The 20,029-nt window shown below is 41.3% G+C and overlaps 3 protein-coding genes across 3 annotated transcripts; 2 read left to right on the top strand and 1 right to left on the bottom strand.

Annotated features, from left to right (window-relative positions):
- Positions 1–1,457: 1,457 nt before the first annotated feature.
- On the top strand, positions 1,458–8,637 carry vegfd (vascular endothelial growth factor D). The gene is made up of 8 exons (XM_054770975.1): positions 1,458–2,217; positions 5,882–6,083; positions 6,157–6,277; positions 7,335–7,404; positions 7,501–7,628; positions 7,716–7,831; positions 8,180–8,345; positions 8,440–8,637. The coding sequence occupies exons 1-8, from the start codon at positions 2,110–2,112 to the stop codon at positions 8,456–8,458; spliced, it is 930 nt and encodes a 309-aa protein (XP_054626950.1). The 5' UTR covers positions 1,458–2,109; the 3' UTR covers positions 8,459–8,637.
- A 519-nt stretch (positions 8,638–9,156) lies between these two features.
- Positions 9,157–10,758, bottom strand: grpr (gastrin-releasing peptide receptor). Its single transcript, XM_054770844.1, is given in 3 exon segments — positions 9,157–9,540; positions 10,075–10,423; positions 10,724–10,758. Coding segments are annotated over 3 exon segments (768 nt in total).
- A 3,725-nt stretch (positions 10,759–14,483) lies between these two features.
- On the top strand, positions 14,484–19,976 carry LOC129178719 (cell surface A33 antigen-like). The gene is made up of 7 exons (XM_054771207.1): positions 14,484–14,678; positions 15,549–15,715; positions 16,394–16,610; positions 17,599–17,763; positions 18,175–18,291; positions 18,413–18,539; positions 18,842–19,976. Exons 1-7 carry the CDS (start codon positions 14,564–14,566, stop codon positions 19,350–19,352), a joined length of 1,419 nt encoding a protein of 472 aa, XP_054627182.1. The 5' UTR covers positions 14,484–14,563; the 3' UTR covers positions 19,353–19,976.
- Positions 19,977–20,029: the final 53 nt, after the last annotated feature.

Raw genomic sequence — 20,029 nt, forward strand, 5'->3', positions numbered from 1 at the left:
CTGGGAAGATGAATACAGTGTACGCCTGCCCATACCGTCGTAGCCCTATTGTCGTAACCAAACATCTTACCCACACAACGCCATATACGCTGTCCGCCATCTACCCTGTACCGTGAAAACCAGGATGCATTCGTGAAGAGAACACCTCTCCAAAGTGCCAGACACCATCGAATGTAAGCATTTGTCTACTCGAGTCGGAGATGATGACAAACTGCAGTCAGCACAAGACCCCAATGAGGACGATGAACATGCAGATGAGCTTTCCTGAGTTGATTTCTGACAGTTTGTGCAGAAATTCTTTGCAGTAGCTGTCCAGTTGGCTGGTCTCAGACTAGCTTAGAAGTGAAGATACTAGACGGTTGGATGTGCTGTACTGTCAAATTCTCTGAAACAACTTTGGAGAAGGCTTATGGTAGAGAAATGAACGTTCCCGTCACGGACAACAGCTTTGATGGACATCCCTGCAGTCGGTATCCTGACTGCATGCTCCCTAAACACTTGCAACATCTGTGGAACTGTACCGTGTAATGAAATTGCACATTTTGGAGTGGCCTTTTAATGTGGCCAGCCTAAGGCACACCTGTGCAATCAGCATCTTGATATGTCAAACTTGTGAGGTGGCTGGATTATCTCAGCAAAGGGGAAGTGCTCACTAACACAGATTTAGACAGATTTGTGAAAAATATTTGAGAGAAATAGGCCTTTTGTGTACCTAGAAAAAGTTTTAGATGTTTTGAGTTCAGCTCAGGGCCGCACGGTGGTCCAGTGGTTAGCATGTTGGCCAACACAGGAACAGCCTGGAGATCGGGAAGACTGGGTTCAATTCTCCCTTGGGCATTTCTGTGTAGAGTTTGCATGTTCTCCCCTTGTGTGCGTGGGTTTTCTCCGGGCACTCCGGCTTCCTCCCGCATTCCCAAAAACATGCATGTTAGGTTAATTGGCGACTCTAAATTGTCCATAGTGTGAGTGTGAATGGTTGTGTGTCTATATGTGCCCTGCGATCGGCTGGCGACCAGTCCAGGGTGTACCCCGCCTGTCGCCCGAAGTCAGCTGGGTTAGGCTCCAGCATAGCCCCGCGACCCTAATGAGGATGAAGCAGTATAGACAATGGATGGATGGATGGAGTTCAGCTCATGGAAGATGGAAGCAAAGCCAAAAGTGTTGTGTTTATACATTGGTGGAGTGTGTAATGTGTTCTTCCTTGGCACATGCACCATCTCTCTGCAAAGTTTCATCAAAGTCAGTTTGGTGTGTTTTTAATATAATAATGGTAATTGTACTGTATTTTTTCACTTTCTGCACTTTCCTTCTTGTCAGAGGTCACCAAATACTGCTAATCGTATCTGCCCTACTATGATTGCTGTGCAAAAAGGTCATCTTCCTGAGGGATACCTAATAAATTGTCCAGTGAGTGTATTTCCTCCATCATGTTTATTTCTTCCAATTGGGGAGGGGTGTCATCTGTGGGACATGGGCGGTGCTGCTTGCTTGTTATCCTCACATGTAACAGAGGTCTGGATCACATTTAAAACACATGTCAGTGATCTATGCATGTGTGCTCTCACAACTCCAGAGGAAAATACATGGGGACTGGATTTAACAAGCAAGTGACTTGAGATAAGAAGGTGTGAGGATCAGCAGCACTGGACGAGATTTAGACGGAACTTTCTATTCACTGATAAATGAGAGGGACCAGACTCTGAAAACTGTCACAGGCCTTTGCTTACTCCATTTGGACAAAAGAGAGAGTGTTGGTAAGAAGCCTTAAAGGGAGTCTTTGATTTTTATGAGGCCATTTTCAGCTACTACCTTGTTGCCTCGTTATTCAAGCGGACACTTGAGGTTCTGCATCAAAGCTTAACAAGTTCGAGGTTCAAGTTTTAAAGCCCCCACATTTGGCTGGCGGGTGTCTGGGGTTGCTGTGACAGGTTACGTCTGGCACGCACACACACGCACAGTCCTGCACAGCTGTGAAGGGTTGAGAGTTTATGTAGCACATACCCGGAGGAGGTCAGCTGGTCTGGCAGTCAGAGAGGCAGACATCTGTGAAAAGAGGACAAGTTCACACCGAGTATTTCTCAGAGTCAAGAGCAGAGCTGAGGGACGCTGATGAAGATGAAACAGACTCTTGGTAGAACCTCCTGCTTGGTGACTCTGCTGGTGGAGCTCAGCTGGATCAATGTGAGCCTCGGCCTGCACAAAGAGGGAGGAAGTAGAGTAAGTGACATGCGCCGGTGGTCTTAACAAGCTTGTGCAAAATTCTGACTGAAGGAAGTAGAATTGAAATTCCAATTGCTAAGTTTGATGTATCATGTTTGACTGTAAAAATCCATCTTTTACAATACATATTTCATAGAAATAGTATTAGTGTGAGCCTCATCAACACACTATATTTTAATTACAGCAAATGTTTTTATTGGCAATTATGAATAAAAGCAAAAAGCCAAACAAATAATTTGATATAGTGTAACTTTCAAATTATGGAAAATAGTGGAAAAATACCTTAGTTCCCACAATGTTTTGCTTTATCCAAGTATTCAAACTGGGGGGAATTTTGTCTTGAATTTTAGTATATGTAAAATATTTAATATTTATATTTATTAAACGTGACAAATTCTTCCTGTTACTTGACTATAAGGAATTTCTCTGAAATGCAATGAATTCAGTTGCACTTCCAGCAATTCCAATTCAAAATCATGCGGGGTGGAGCCAATTCAATTCAAATTCCAATTCTTCAGATTAAATAAATTGAAATTCCAAATTTTGTACAAGCCTTATCCACGTTTTGTTACATATGCACTTGTCCAATGTAATAGCTGACATACAGTATATACAACAGGAGTGGAGGGAGGTATACAAAATGTTAGCAATACTAGCATAGCTACTTGTATGTGAGCTACACTATTAACATTACAGTCATTTTAGCAGGCTATTATGCTAGTCTATTTGCTGAAGAAAAACAAAATGATCGAACTTTACAGCTTCCGTCTGGAGCCGAGTGATAGTTGGCGGAACTCCTTGCTTTATTTTACAATGTGTAGCAAAGCCTACTTTTTCCGTGAGGAAGGAGGCTTTTCCTGCATGATGTCATAAAAACAAGAAACTTCAAAAGTGACCGTTGAAGGGCATCATAAGGGCTCACTCTGTTCATGCCATTGTGCTATGGAACAAATGCGGCAAGGTGCTGAAACCAATGGCCAGAGTGAATCCTCTTGCTGTCTGTTTGGAGGCGAGAGACGAGGAGGACGCATGCACTTTGCAATATATTGAGGCCGGCAAAATGATTATCGTTCATTTTCATTTATTGTATGATGAATTAATTTATTTACTTATCATCGCAGACGTGGGATGATAAGTTTTTTTCTGACCGAGAACCTCGTCATGTTTTAATCTTGTGAAATCTTGTGACACCCCTAGTAGAGAAGCCAAATTTTTTACAAAGTTGTCCTCTGGTGGGTGTGTACCTGGGTTAGGGTTCGGGTCAGATATCTTATTATCTTATTATCTTATCCATGAGGAAGGAGGTTTTTCCTTCATGATGTCATAAAAACCTGAAACTTCAAAAGCAGGTGGGGATTTATAGGGCGGTGCCGTCCCCCCCCCCGTTTTGAGGCACCCACGATTTTTTTTACCTGATTCTGATGTATGTCCATAGGGACATGCATCTTAATTATGGGCGCGTGGTGGACGCATATGCCAGAATGCAACCGAGACGCATGCTATTCCTGAACCCACTGTCAGGCTGATAATTTACATTGGACATTGAACGTGTGCTGTACATGGCAATTCAGGTGGAGGTGCAAAATAAAGGTTCTGGCATCATGACTATAAGGAAAACTGTTGTCTATTCTCCATGAAAATTAACCAGAAACGCGATCCCCAGTGACATAAATGATGTTTGTTTTCATGGGGCCTGGAATTCGTGGTTGCGCCCCTATTGGCTATATGAACAAGGGAACCATAAAAACACCTTTATTTAAAGAAAAACAAATTTGACTTTCTTTTTTAAGAGAACATACAGTATATCACTCATGATGAGACTTACAGAGGATGTGGCACCTTCTTGAAGGAGACTTTGGATGCAAGAGGACATTGTCAGCTCTAGAAGGATGTAGCTTTTAAACCCTGCAAGATTTTTTTGTGGCATATTTTGCAGGGTGCAAAATGTATATCACTCTCACAAACGCCTGGTAAGTTTCACACGGCAGACATGTTTGTTTTGGGTTTGGCACACCTGCGCAGTGTGAAGGAAAGTGGGCGAGGGGCAACCGCTACGAGCTGCGTGTTGCAATAGTACGAGCCAGCGGTGATCGGCTTTTGTGATCAGGTATTGAAAGGCATTTATCGCCATATGCCGGCCATGTGCTTTTTCACTGCTTTTTCACGGACATCGGCCGATACTGATCTGTGGCCGATTGATCAGCCCTCCCTACTAGGAACACATATTACTGTTAAAACATTATTAAAAAGGTTTTTTGCATAATAGGGGGTCTTTAATCAACCTTATCGAAGTGCCTCAGACATACCTTGTGGTTTGCTTACATATTCAATTTTCATTTTAACGCAGAGGTAATAGACATAGACATAGTGTGTCAGTAAAAAAAGGCCTCCTCTATGTATGTGTGTGTGTGTGTATGCAGTTAATTGAATAACTGAAGGGCAAATGTATGATGTTGAATGCAGTCCTCATGTACTTCAATCAAAACATCTTCAATCCATTTTCTCTCCCTTGATCTCGTTATTTGTCTCTCCCAGGCACATGCTGTTTTACTTCCCCCTTTCATAGCTCCCCTTCAAATATCGTCATCACGCTCTCCGGAGCTGTTTCTCATTAGCTGATACCGCTCTCCTCTGGTGGAAGCTGCGAAAGTGTTGCCCCCTAATTGTTTCTCCTGTAAGTGGCAAAAGCCACCAGCACCAACTGACACTCCTTAGAAACAATGGTTTTTGTCTGTTATTGTGCCTCCACCTTGGCTGTATACCTTCCATCCATTGGGTGTTATCTCTTCTTTGATTCTTTTTGAAGACAGAAATGATAAATTCAACTAATATTTTATTTAATACTATTTTTCAATTTGCCCTGCAATTGGCTGGCGACCAGTCCAGGGTGTACCCCGCCTCTCGCCCGAAGTCAGCTGGGATAGGCTCCAGCATACCCACGACCCTAGTGAGGACAAGCAGCATAGAAGACGGATGGATGGATGGATTTTTCAGGACAATTTGGTTATCTGAAGAACTGAATTGCACCTTTGGCATCACTGCATACACGTGTACATGCAGCATGTGTGTGGCTGTTATTTTTCCCTGTGCATGCTCGTGGAGCAAGCCTTTTTTGGGGAGGATTGGGTGGGTTCGCCTCAGGATTGTTATTCTTTGTTATGTAAGTGCACATGTGCAGCACTTGAGAACGAGAAGTGTTGACTGAGTGAGCAGTGAAGTTAATGATACACAGGAGGAGAGATATTTGGCTGTGTGATGGTCAGATTCTGAAGAATGACTAAGCCCTTTCTTCCAAGATAACACATCATAGAAAGACATGGTAAAATTGCAGGTTTTTGTTATAAATGCATTATATTACATCCATTATTCTGATTTTCCCTTGACATCAAAGTTGTCCAGTCTATTTTGTGACAATTCGGTCAGAGCAGAACACGCTGGAGGGATTATGTCTCACAGCTGGCCTGGGAACGCCTTGGCAGGGGACCGGGAAGTCTGGACTTCCCTATTGAGACTGCTGCTCCTGCAACCCGGACCCGGATAAGCAGAATAAAATGGATGAATGGATGGAGATATCAGCATGGTTTTTGTGTGTGAGATACAAAAAAGTAAACTTGTAGATGACAAGATGACATGAAAAGATGACAAAAAGTGATGTGTGCAGGTAATGAAGCAGTGGGAGAGGAAAGTGCGCTCGGCCTCCAGCCTTGATGAGCTACTCAGACTTGCAGACTTCCCCGACTGGAAGTTGTGGAAGTGTCGCATGAGATTGCAGCAGTCTGAGACTCTTTTCTCGCCGCCTTCAGCGGGCTCCCACCGCTCCACGCGTTATGCTGCAGAGTCTTACAGCCTGGAGATACTCAAAGGTTGGGCACAACAGCTCATGTCCAGTTTGTCTGTGCATGCTGGTTTTCAATTGTTTGTCTTTCATCCATGCAGCCATAGATGAGGAGTGGCAGAGGACACAGTGCATGCCCAGAGAGACTTGTGTGGACGTGGCCAAAGAGCTGGGCACGGACCCGTCTATGTTCTTCAAGCCGCCTTGTGTATCTGTCCACAGGTTGGTTTAACAAAAACGTCACATTCACAACATAAACCTAGTATTCACTGTTAATGTTAAAATACTTTACATCTTTGTAAGTTAAGTCTAGAAAGTTACAGGTTGAGGTCAAACATGTCAACAAACAAACTCAATTTACCATCTCCAAACTTGGTACTGATTCTTTTTTGGTACTGATTGCCCTTGAACTTCAGGGTCTTTCGGGGACTTCTTCTCTTCTATTCTTCTATTAAAGTCTTTTAATGGAGGTGCACCTCCATTAAAAGACTTTGACTTTTGGGTGTGGAAGTCAATGTTTGTTATATTCGATATAATCGTTATATCGTTATATTCACACGTAATGACGAAATTACCAAAACATAGTTTTTTTGGCTTGAAAATATAAGAAAAATGTTACAGGGCTGTTAAATTATTACATTTTAAAAATCAGATTAATCACAGTTTTCAAATTAATTAATCATGATTAATCACCATTTGCAACAATGTCTAAAATTTGCCAATTTTCACTGTATTTTATTAACAGAAAGATACATGAAAGGACATGATCATATATAATTGTATTTATTAACAGAATTGAAAAGGGAAAGCGACTTTTTAAACAAAAAAAATAATCACAAATCCTAGAGCGAGTTAAATCAAGATCTGATACATATTTTGTAGCTACTTACGTTTATCATTAAAATTGACATGTTAACACTCATTTCTTTGGATTTGAATTTGAACAAAACCTTGCCTCATTTTAGTCATTAAGATCATAGGTTCGCGCTGTTCATTCACTAACCTAAAAGCTGACAGACACTGCATGTTTTCTCTCCAAGCAGTTTATTCAGCAGGTGATTTAATTGATGAGCTCCTTCTCTCAAATTGAAGGAGGTGTTGATCATTAAAATCACCTGCTTTAGTGACCGGCTGGAACGAAAACCTGCATTGTCTCGGCCCTCCATGGCACGACTTTGACACTCCTGCAAAGTATTTCTCTGTGGTGCATGTCTATATTGGACATCGCATCTTCATTTTGGACAGATATTATTTCAGTGATGTGTCTCCCAAATGGCAGATGCAGTGGTTGTTGCAATCAAGAAGGTGTCACATGCAGAAATACAAGTACAGTGCTGGTAAATAAAACTGTAAGTGGTCCAGTACACATTTAAACAGCTCTACAGTCTTTAGCGGAATAAATCTCCCACACCAATATTCTCTTTGTCTCACCTGGTCCATTCCAGGTCCTTAGTATAATTCCATTCAAGTTTGTACCAGAGCCGGTGCTGATAAAAGTAGCTAATCATACAGAATGCAGATGCATGGAGCCGGCCATTATACGACGTAACGCTCAACCTCAAAGGAGCAGTGGGTGAGTCCCAAAACTGTCAAGTCCACTCTCTAAAATGAATGTTTACTTGTACAATATGGTGACTGTATTCATCTGGTTTGTTTGCAGCTGTTCCCTGGTTGGACAGCTGTCAGAGGCAGAGGATTCCAGGAGACTTTGTGTCAGTGGGTGGATTTGGGATTGTGCAAGTGACAGATGTATACCTTTCCCCTCCAGCAGACCAGGTGAAGGATGTGTGCTCACTTTTTGTGGTCATATTATACCCATCCCAAATACCAAAACATGCATGTTAGGTTCATGGTGACTCTTAATTGTCCATAGGTGTGAATGGTTAATATGTTCCCTATGATTGACTGGTACCAGTCCAGAGTGTACCCTAAACCCATACAAGGTAGAAGTTTAATGTATGAATAAGTTCTAAACCAATTAAATGAATACCTCTGGGGCAGTGTCAATCAAAGCCACAATTTATTGCTACAGCTTGGAATCCATTCTACCTAATGCAGTTCTATGGTATGGAAGTGATATTATATGAAAAATTGTTATTAATAATAATTTTACCTCCTGCTTAGAGCTTCCAATGACTTCATGGATGCCTGACTGTGAGATTGATGTGGATCACTGTGACTGCATTGCAATGCCTGAGCCAACTGCCCAGCTAAGACCAGTCCAACTCTGTCACCTTAACAGCTCCATCTGTGCACACAGACGTCAACATTTTGACCCTGCGTCCTGCAGGTAGGACACGCCAAACCTTGACAGTGCTACAGAGTATAATACTGTCGTTTCATTTGCCTAATTCGTGCATGTTTTATGTATCATTTATTGACAGATGCAAGTGGCCCAAGTAGCAGCCCACTGGCAGAATGAATTAGGACAACCTGCCCACCATTTTTTTTGGAAGCAGGGAATAGAGGCTCATAATTTATTTACAGTATTATTTATGCTAATCACGAGAACTAATTAAGATTATATTAACTCACAGGACCGTGTTAATTGATTTTTTTTAACATGTTGATTTTATATTTGAATCAATGTACAGTTGTTCTTTGTGCACTGAATTTGTAGATTATTAAAAGATTATTTTTGTAAATTAAATGGATATCATGGCTTTTTGCTCACATTTTACTTGATAATCATATTTTATCAGTCAAATGTTGCATATCACTTTCCTCTCTTAAAAAGTGTAAGCCTCTTGTACAATGAAAGTTATTCATTATATTTGATTACAGTGTTGGATAATGATGCATTTGGAGCCCCGCTGCATGTGTAGTCTTCACCTCTATTGAGATTCTGACTTTAATGCTTACTTGCATTGTACACAAGAAGTACATATAAAAGACAAAGTACATGCAAGTGCAATAACTGACATTTAGACACCTAAAACATAGAGCACATGGTGGATGAGACGACAAATTGCACACGGCTCACTGCTGATGCTTGAAAAGATGATGAGTGAAAGACAGTCTGTTTTGTATATATGGTGAGTCATAATTTTATCAAAGAAAACAGGCAGACTGTGCACAACTTCTTCTCGTCTTCTTACTATTTAAACGTAATCTTCCTGACAGCCTGGCTGAGTAGCATCCATCACGCTCTCACTAGCCATGTAGTGGCGTGTGCTGCGGACAGAGGTCATACGCATGTGGTAATGCATGTTTGAATGCTGGGAGGAGGATTTGGGGATTATGCTGCAGCAACAACAGAGGTGCTCGTTGAACTGCCTCTGGAAGGTCTTGCTCAACAGGTACAGGGCAAAAGGATTGAGGCAGGAGTTGGTGAAGGCCAGGATCCGAGCTACAACACTGCACACAAAATGAACCAGGGACGTGTCCACCTCAGGGATAATGAAGATAATACATTGAAATTAATGCATTAATGCGTGTCATATTACACTGCCAAAAGTGTATTTAATGCAGTACATGAGCTTGTCCTCTAGATGTCACGACTGTCTTTTAAGTGCAGGTGTATTATAGCTACTGTACTAGGAACTTTTCTTCATAAAACAGGTGTTTCTAGAGGGAAGAGCACACAAACTGTTACACCAGGTGAAGTGCATGTATCATTGAAATGTCAGAAGTATGAACACTGAATTTGCACTTTACCACTGTAAAGAACAATACGTGGTGTATAGTGTGGTCATACATTAACCAGAAATGTAACAATGTACAACTATCCATCCATCCATCCATCCATCCATCTTCTACCGCTTATCCGAGGCAGCAGCCTAAGCAGGGAGGCACAGATTTTCCTCTCCCCGGCCACTTTGTCCAGTTCCTCCCAGAGGATCCCGAGGCGTTCCCAGGCCAGCTGGGAGACATAGTCTCTCCAACGTGTCCTGCGTCTTCACCGAGGCCTTCTACTGGTCGGACTTGCCCTGAACACCTTCCCAGGTAGCCGTCCGAGAGGCATCCTGACCAGATGCCCAAGCCACCTCATCTGGCTCCTCTCAATACGGAGAAGTAGCGATTCTACTTCGAGTCTCTCCCTCCACAGGCAGGTTGGCTGCACTCCTCCTCAGGCTGCCAGCGATGGAAGTGTAGTACACAGATATGACCAGCAGGGGGATTATGTAGAAAATGAGGAAGGAGGCTGTAGAGTGGATTGTTGGATGGAGCTCTCCAGCATGCGGATATGGAGCGCAGGCGACAAAACTCTCGTTGGTGGAGGGGATGTTGAATAAGTGAAGGTCAGAGAAGATAGCCTCAGGAATTGCCAAGACCAGTGACAAAAGCAAGATGAGCGCCGCCCGCAGGACAATGCTGGTAGTAGTGTTTCTTGCTTGGACGTCCAATGGCCTCACAATAGCCCTGTACCTGAATGATACATAAAGCAATGATTTAGCAGTCAGATTAGTCCGAGTGTTGTGGTGTCACCCTCATGCTGCTCAATATTTGTATGATGTCTGAGGACCGTGATAATGCTGTAATGTAAACCCGTATTATCGGCCTAAATTAATTTTTTTGATCATTTCAGCTCATTGGCAGCATCGTCTGGACTACTATTGGGTAGGCTTTATTGTTCTATCAATACAGTGCAACTTCTAATACAAAAATGTTAATTATGATAAAAATGAAATGTTTCTGATGATTCCCAGCAGACTGATGACTCCGTACACTGAGGCAATGACCACGCCAGACAAACTCATCATCTCTGCTAGGCTGTGGAATGAATGTCGTGTGATCCATTTGAATACAGATGCACCGTCTCTGACGACTCAGATAAGACCTATCTTTACAAGTACATATTAAGACGTTTAGTGTGGTGAAAATGCTGTGTCCAGTGCCTGAGAGTATGAATAACTGAGCTTGAGGGGGCTGGTACCCAGCCCGACCAATTGCACACAAGCTGCAACCACTGTGATCTATCCCTTTATATTACGAGTTCCTTATAGTACATACTGTACATATTATTTACAACTGACCTTTACAATTTATTCAACATGTCATTTTGGCAGTAGTTAATTTGTTGTTAAAAATAACAAGGATCAAGATAAATATTAAAGATCACATCACCGTGCAGAACAGGAAGACATATCCAGGCCACAAACGACTGGATTAGAGATTGATATACTGTGGTGCGAAAAAGTGTTTGCCCCCTTCCTGATTTCTTACTTTTTGTCACAGTAAACCGTTTCAGATCATCAAACAAATGTAAATATTAATCAATAACAACACAACTGAACACAAATGCAGTTTTTAAATGAAACGTTTTATTATTAAGAGAGAAAAAAAACCTACATGGCCCTGTGTGACAAAGTGATTGCCCCCTAAAGCCAATAACTGGTTGAGCCATCCTTGGCAGTAACAACTGCAATCAAGCGTTTGCGATAACTTGCAATGTGGAAGAATTGTTGCAGAATTGTTGTAATTGGAGGGTTTTCGAGCATGAGCTGCTTTTTTAAGGTGATGGCACAGCATCTCAATAGGATTCAGGTCAGGACTTCGACTAGGCCACTCCAAAGTCTTCATTTTGTTGTTTTTCAACAATTCAGAGGTGGACTTGCTGGTGTGTTTTGGATCATTGTCCTGCTGCAGAACCCAAGTTGGTTTCAGCTTGAGGTCACGAACAGATGGCCGGACATTCTCCGTCAGGATTTTTTGGTAGACAGCAGAATTCATGGTTCCATTTATCACAGCAAGTCTTTCAGGTCCCGAAGCAGCAAATCACACAGTTGCCGTGGGAGGCTGGCGCTCCTGGCCATGGGTGGGCTTTTTTACAGTTGGTGGGGGCAGCTCTGGGCCTGCTGGTGTGTGGCCCCCAGTGCCCATCTGCCCTGTGGGGTGTGGTCTCTCGCCGGTCTCGGGGGTTGGCTGTCCTCCGGCCTGCTGCCGCACTGTTTCTGGTCGGGGTTGCCTCTCTGCGGGCCCTTGCTTGTCTCCCTGTCAGGTGGGCTCTGTGGGCTGGCTCTCTGGGGGCCGGCCTTGGTTCTTCCCGCCCCCGTAGGACCAGTGGCTCTCTGGTGGGGCTGTGTGGGGCGGGGCTTGCTGGGTTTCATACATTAGTCATATCAGTGACAATTACGCATACTGCACATTTATGCACATACTGTACATACATGCACATATACACACCTACAGAGATACCTGTACATGCAGATATACAGATATAGTTTTATTAATCTATTATTATTATTTATTGTTCAACTTTCATCCTTGGTCATCACTGAGGTACTGTAGTTAAATGTCATGTCACGAATCATGTGGAAGACGTTTCTAATGTGATGTTTATACAGACTGACTTGCTCTAAATTGCCCACCCTCCTGGTGCCTCCTGATTACCTGTTGCAATCCATAGTAGTCTGCTAATCTGCCTGCTTGAAGATAATGAAACTTCACAGGTGCCCTGAATGAAAAAGAGATAATCAGGAGACATTCAAAATTCTCCAAGAACTATCCACTGATAGGAGATGCACTATAACATTTCATCCATGCCTGCGTTAAGAACTGAACACACTGATCAGTAGCGTGTAATATTGTGGAGAAAGAACACATGAAATCCCTTATTATCTCTGGTGTGTTTTGGCCTGACAGGCAATGTTGGGTTGTCTTTTGTTGAATTGAAATTGGTTGCAACAAGCAACAGCAGGGAGGAGATAATGCTGCAAAAAAGAACACACAGACATCAGAGGGTGCATTGTTACCTATTGATCCTTTATATGTACTTAGCGAAAATACAATAAAAATAATTATTGAATAATACAAGGGGAAGGTGACTTGCAGAGTAAAATGTCATATCAAACCAACAATTTGGTGACACCGATTATACATAATAAATACCTCCCACAGTAATTACTTGTGTAACAAATTTGTATTTATGCTGCTGCTTATCGGACACGACTGTGTTGGTGCTCCAATATCACAAAGGATTTGGCGCTTTATGGTAGGGTAAATGGTTAAATTGATGCCATAAAATGTGTTTCAAAACATGTTTGCATTGTTTTCGGCTGCGTCGCAAAATATACATTAAATATTAGTTTTGTGTCCAGGTGATCTACGGTATTGCGAGTCCACACTCTGATAGAGGAGACACTCAACTACCAACGTACACAGTCTAATCAATCTGATTGACTACTCTGTCATCCATAATTTAGAACCCACAATTGTCTCATTAGATGCTGAAAAAGCATTTGACAAAGTAAAGTGGAAATTTCTCCTCGCAACCCTACAAAAATGTGGTTTTGGAGACTCGTTCAGAACATGGATCAAAACACTATACAGCACCCCGGAGGCTTCTGTTCGAACCAATGATCAGACCTCTCCAGAATTCACTCTGCAAAGAGGCACTAGATAGGGTTGTCAACTCTCTCCCTCACTGTTGGTAATGGTAATGGTTTAATTTTACTTGAACATGCATAGAAGTTACAATGGAATACATCGCATGGTTCAATTCGCAGTTCCACATGTCCAAAAGGAGTAAGAAGAAGCAAAGCTTATTTAATCCTACACCTTGTCCATTTCACATCAATTGCAATACATTTATTCACTTCCTGTATTCCGATGTAGTCTTTAACAGTTGATACATGTGAAAATGATAAGGTAATGTAACAATGTAGATAATATTATAGCCAGAGTTTTTCTTCAGTCATAATAAATAATAATCACATACTGTAATTAGTATATTAGTAAATAAATAATAATCAATTTAAAGACATAACTGAGCTGTAATAATAGGTGAGTATTGACAACTCACAAGAATGAAACGGCTCACAGAAATGGTGCATTGATGGGCACCTGATTTATTTGTTTATTTTTGCACTGCAAGTCCTTTTTTTAATGACAAGATGTATGACTTTATATCTAGTTATATTAAACAACAGAAAGACTTTATACATTACATTGCCTATATATATATATATATATATATGCATTGTCTATAGGTTTAGCCTGGGGTTAGGGAGCAGTCTCATGGAATAACCAAAAAAGATTCTAAGTCTTCTGCCTTTTGGTTCAGTGGGTTAAGAAAGACTGGAGTTCTTGTGAGGATCACAAACAGATCCTTGCCCTCTCCAGATTCACTTTAAACACACAGGTCACATTCTCACTTAACCAGTCTGACAGGTTTAAACGCTTCTGCTTCTAACAGTTGTCTTCCATTTTGTTTATTTGCAACCACGACCCTTTTACATGTTTTGTTTCATCTCTCATTCACTGCTTTAATTGAAAATGTCTTTTGTCAATGCAAGCCATGATTGGCGTGTTTGAATGGGATAAGGGTACATTCACAGTACATACTTTATCTATGGTACAATTCTTGTCTCATTCTGCAAAGGAGTGTACCTGCGTTTCACGTCGATGGAAGAAAGGACAGGCCAAAACATGCCAGGGAGGCGGGACAAGAATGTTACTTGTTTAGCACGAGCTCTTGTGATTGGCTAACACCGCTGTCAGTCAATCGCCTGTTGCGGGCTCACCTAGAGAAGCGCTTCACTCCCAAAGTCACGTCGCCTGGTTTCGATGCGAATGTGTGACTTTGTCCAATTTTCACAACTACGAAACACAGAAGGACAAAGTTTATTTAACGTCGTGACCATGGAGACAAACATATTTACCTTCACTCTTCTATGTCTGAGTAAGTAATAAGGCACTTTTTTTGTAGCCACACCTGTTTGCGCGCTGTCTGATTGTCAGCCCAGGTATCCTTTCAAAAATGATTTATCCCGTTTATTGTGATTACGTGTGTATTTACTACTAATGCATTATTGAGCCAATTAGTTCATGATAGAGCCCATTGTTTTAAGTTTGTCTAGGGATTTGGCCTGTATGTTGTTCAGTTTAAGGCCTATTGGTGATAACTATTAGCACTGTGAATTACGCCTATTGTGCCTATTAACTGTGTATCATTTCTAATTATTTGACATAATATTGCTAATAATTTGATGGCTTCTTTTGGTCCATGAAAATATAATAGTTAATGAAATAAAATGGGAAACGCCCTACATCAGAGGTGACCAAACGCTTTCCAGTGAGCGCCACCGACTGAAAAATCAAAGGCCTTGGTGTCCATTTTGATATTTTTAATTTTCTAAAAAGGCGAATCCAGTTGCTTTTTTATAAAGCATTTTTTTTTTCTTGGTTCATTGTATTTTTCGAATATGCCACAGTCCAAGAAAACAAGCCCCGGGCCACACTTTGGATCCCCCTGCCCTACATGGAGGTTGCGAGACCGTGCTCATGTATTAGTGTCCCTTTTGTTGAACAAAATAGTCAAGTTGTTTTTGTCAAGCACAAAGAATTTAGTGTGACAACTTTTTGAACCATTATCTGAACCAGATAATGTTCATGTGTTGTTACTCAATGTAGATTAACATTAAACGATTATCATTGTAATATAGTTCAAAAACTATAAATCTCAATGAAAGCATTTTTTTTCGGAATGTGTCTGGTGAGTTTGTAACAACGATGATCATTTAAATGTGACTTTGTTTCAAAATGATTACAGTGATGTCAGGAGTTGGTGCCTTGGAAGTGACCATTCCAAAGGAAAAGTATGAGTTTGCCAGAGGCGACAACATCACGTTGCCCTGCACGTTTAAACCCAGACTTTCCAACCCACCACAAGTGATTGTCCAATGGTCTGTGGACGATTTGGAAGATAATGGCCAAAGGGTATGTTCTTGTCTATCTTTCTAGAGCAGTGGTCCCCAACCCCCGGGCCATGGCCCCGTGGATCATTTGATACCGGGCCGCACAGAAAGAAAAAATAATTTCCATATTTTCATTTTTTTTTAATGTTTTATTTTGAAAAGTGGCCGGATTCTCTCTGTTACATCCGTCTCACTTGACGCATGTCTATTGTGCATGTGCTAACTTTATCTCATGCCGCACAGATAGACTACTACTGTATTTTTACCATTTTTCTTTCACCTCATATTTGGTCTCAAATGCTGATACTAAGTGGGAATGCATAAAGGTAAGTTTTGATGACTTATTGAGTGCTAATGTGCACATTTGTCTCAAGTTAATTCATGCTAGCGCACTGCCTTTTACCACACACGTCAAACAGCGATGTAATAATCTCTCTGGAAAAACTTGGCTGGAACTTGAACAGGTGGATGCTGGGTCGGCATTCATTTTGTGCTTTTAATTTATGTTATTCATGTCTTAGTTTTACACAATATATAATAAGATAAATTAGATCGCTATAATGTACGAACCCCGTCGGTCCGCGGGAGATTTGTGGGAACAAGCCGGTCTGTGGGTCAAAAAAGGTTGGGGACCACTGTTCTAGAGAACACAACTTGTTTTTTGTTCTCCTTTTAATCATTTTGACATTAATTTCAACAGAAAACAATTGTCACCTATTATTCTGCTGGCTCAGTGACTGACATCAAAGCACAATATGAAAAGCGGGTGTCCGTGGATATAAACGTGGCCTCTGGAAAGGCCGACCTGAGACTGTCTTCAATAAGACTAGAAGACAACAAAGAATTTGAGTGTCGTGTCAATATCCCAGGCGACGACGAGGGCAAGCCAGCTGCCACTACCCAATTGGTGGTTCTAGGTAAAAAAAAATGTTTTGTTGGAAGTATGGAAAAGTCTAGAGTTTGTTTTTATACTTTTCCATGTCTGGAAAAGTATGGAAAATGGAAACTCAAGTATGGGAAAATATTCCTGTTTGCAAGACTGTTACTACTGTTCTGTTTTCTAAAAGATAAAATTATCAATAACTGAAAAACAAAAATTGCATCGGTCTATTTTTCTGAGGCGTTTGCTGGGCGACGCATCCCGGAAAACATTTGGAAAGATTGAAAAGTTGAATGGCCAGCCCTCTGCTCTTATCCTCCAGCCCTTTTTATGAGCTATATTACCTAGTGATAATCTTCTGGAAATTATATGGTGACATAAAGGCATACATATTCAAAATAATGAAAACTATTTCATTCCATAATTTATTCACATGATACTTGGGCTGCAACTCATGATTATTTTGTTAGTCGATTAATCTGGCACTTATTTTGATTAATCAAGTAATTGGTTAGGCCCTAGACGGACCAAATGGACACAAACATTTAGTGGTTTGGTCCCCAACTTACAAAAAAAAGAGGCAAAAGAGGCTGTTTTCCAAAGTCAAAGCTGATGTGTTTGTGTATATATTGTTTTGTGTCAAACACACAGACAGTATGTCTGCTTTCATGAATGACTAAGGAAATTAAAAAGTTTTCACATTTGACAGGCTGAAATCCGAGGATGTTTACATTTTCAAATTAAAAAAATCCAATAGCAAAACAGTTTTAATTAATTGGATGTGTAATCATCGATTAATCGATTAATTGTTGCAGCTCTAATGATACATATCTATTTACTAAGTCCAGCTAAAGTCTGGAAAAAGTATGGAACTTTGAAGTGTCAAATCTGTAGGAACCCTGAACACTCACCTGACCCTTCATTAAGTACACCTGCAGTCCAATACAAAAGCTGTATCAGAAACTCTTTTACAAAGGTAATAATGGTTACTTTTTCATTCTTTTATTTTATTTATTTTATTTTAGTGGCACCATCTCCGCCCATTTGTGCCATCCAAGGGAAAGCAGAATATGGACAGAACATCAACCTGACCTGCGCCTCAGAGGAGGGCTCACCACCACCCACGTATGAGTGGACCAGTCTTAATGCCAGGAACATTCCCCATGTTAAAGACCCAAGGACGACCAGCAGTAAGTACCTGAGAGACCTTTTCTCACAGGAGCATCAACCTGGTACCACAAAGGGTAACACACTGCTTATTCCCACTTGCAATGGAGCAATCTTCCCATCTTCAATCCAAAATTATGGAACATGCTTTGTGTTCCCATGATGATGATGTTAAAACAAAGATACTAGGTAGTGCAACTGTACATTTATACATCAATAAACTAGTACCCCTCTGACAATATTAATATAAACAGATTATTATTATGTATTATTTTGCAAACGTAGAATACATCTCTTGGCCAGTAATCAACGATGTGCAACGATGGATGTGTGAGCTGGACTGTTCTTTAATATGCTGTCTTTTAGAATGCTCTTGATTTTCATGTAAATGTCAGGAAGTCCAATTATCAAATTTATCTGATTGTGTCCGTCAGAAGGAGGCATCCTGTCTCTATACAACATCACCAAAGAAACATCAGGATACTACACCTGCACCTCGAGCAACAAGATTCGCTCTGCCAGCTGCAACTTCACCCTCTCAGTCATGCCACGTGAGAAACCCCATCCTTTGAGCATCTTTTCCAAAAACAGGCTATTTTAGTATAGCCGTCTTTTTGCAACTATGTACTGACACATGCTTCACTCAACAACTTGGTCTTCCACCCTGTGTAGGGTCCATGAACATTGGCTCCACTGCAGGAATAATAGTAGGAGTTGTCGCAGCTTTGCTCATACTTGCCATCGTCATCTATTGCTGCTGTTGCCGCAAGAAGAAAGAAGATGAGGAATATGCGATGGGGTAATAAACAAGGACTTTTGCAGATGTTAACTTGATACTAATAGCATGCAGCTTTGTAAGTTTCAAAGCTGTCATCATTAGTGTAACTGTCACTAAGTGATACTAATTACAGTACTTAAAGTGTAGTGCAAAGGGTTTGATATACCAATTTGATACATTTAACTGTCTGTTGCAAAGGTTTGCAGTTGAAATGCAAATTACATTTTAGCTCTGTTAGTGGTTTCAGTGCAACTTTGTTGCAATATCTCTTATAAAAATGTCCCCACTTGCAGTCACATGACAATGCTGTGCTTACTTTCCAGAGTTCGTGAGGAAGGGTACCCCGACAAAGAGACAGATAGGAATGGCGAGAGACACCAAGCTGAGAGGCCAGTTGATAGACACACTGACGACGACGATCACTCCAGCGTGAGGACCCCCCTTCGTGACCAGTCTGAAGAACGAACGGAACGTGACCCCGGCACCCGCAGGGATTATGATGGGCATAGCGGCGATCGTCGGAGGGGTTACAATGATCGTCGTAGCGACTATGATGAAGGTGGCAGTGATTACACCGATCGCCGCAGTGACCATTCTGATGTACGTGACAGATACGGAGACCGCTACGATGATGATCGTCGCAGTGACTATTCCAGTTCCCATGAACGGTACAATGACCGCCATGAGCGTTATGCTGACACCCGTCGCCGTGACGTTGAGCGAGACAGAGATGTCCACTATCGCGATGATGACCGCTACGATGAACCCTATGATGACCGTGAAAGGCCCCCTGTCCCATCCGATAAGCCACGTAGAAGAGACTATGATGACTAAGCCGCATGGATTTATTATTTTTTTTGTACATATTCTGGCAATCACATGATGCCTAGACGGGATGTGTGTGTGCAGTACAGTATATAGAACACTTCTTCTCAGGTATAGATGTTGCACATGCAAGGTTCTGGGCAGCTCTATATGTCTGATACAATACAGAAATTCAGTTTTACAGTTTTTATGTTTGAGATTAATTTTATAGAAATGATTTCTTATTGGTATTTTACACCACTGTTGCGGAAGTACTTTAAGTACTTCCCCTTCATTGTTTAGATTTATCAGCAAACAATGGAATTAGATGTAGCCTACTTATGTCACATATATACATATCTTGTGAATGAATTTCCAGTTTGTGTATCTGTGTTATGTATATAGTCTTTTTAGTTCTATACAGGATTCTACTCTTTGTGGCGGAGCGCTGTGTCAACTTTTAAATCTGTGCGAGTATAAATTTACTATTGCTGAGTCAGGTTTGGTCACGACAGCTGTCGCTGTACAAATATACCCGTTTTAATCCCACTAGTGGGATTTTAAAAAGTATATTTTTAGTGGGATTAAAACGGGTATATTTGTGATGTTTGGAAACAATGCCAGTCTCAGTGGTTTACTGAGTTACTTGCTCTTAGTTGTAAATATTCTTTTGTTCAACAATATAAAGTGTACAGTATTCCACCTGA

This window comes from Dunckerocampus dactyliophorus, chromosome 3, assembly GCF_027744805.1.
Source record: "Dunckerocampus dactyliophorus isolate RoL2022-P2 chromosome 3, RoL_Ddac_1.1, whole genome shotgun sequence".
Classification (NCBI taxonomy): domain Eukaryota; kingdom Metazoa; phylum Chordata; class Actinopteri; order Syngnathiformes; family Syngnathidae; genus Dunckerocampus; species Dunckerocampus dactyliophorus.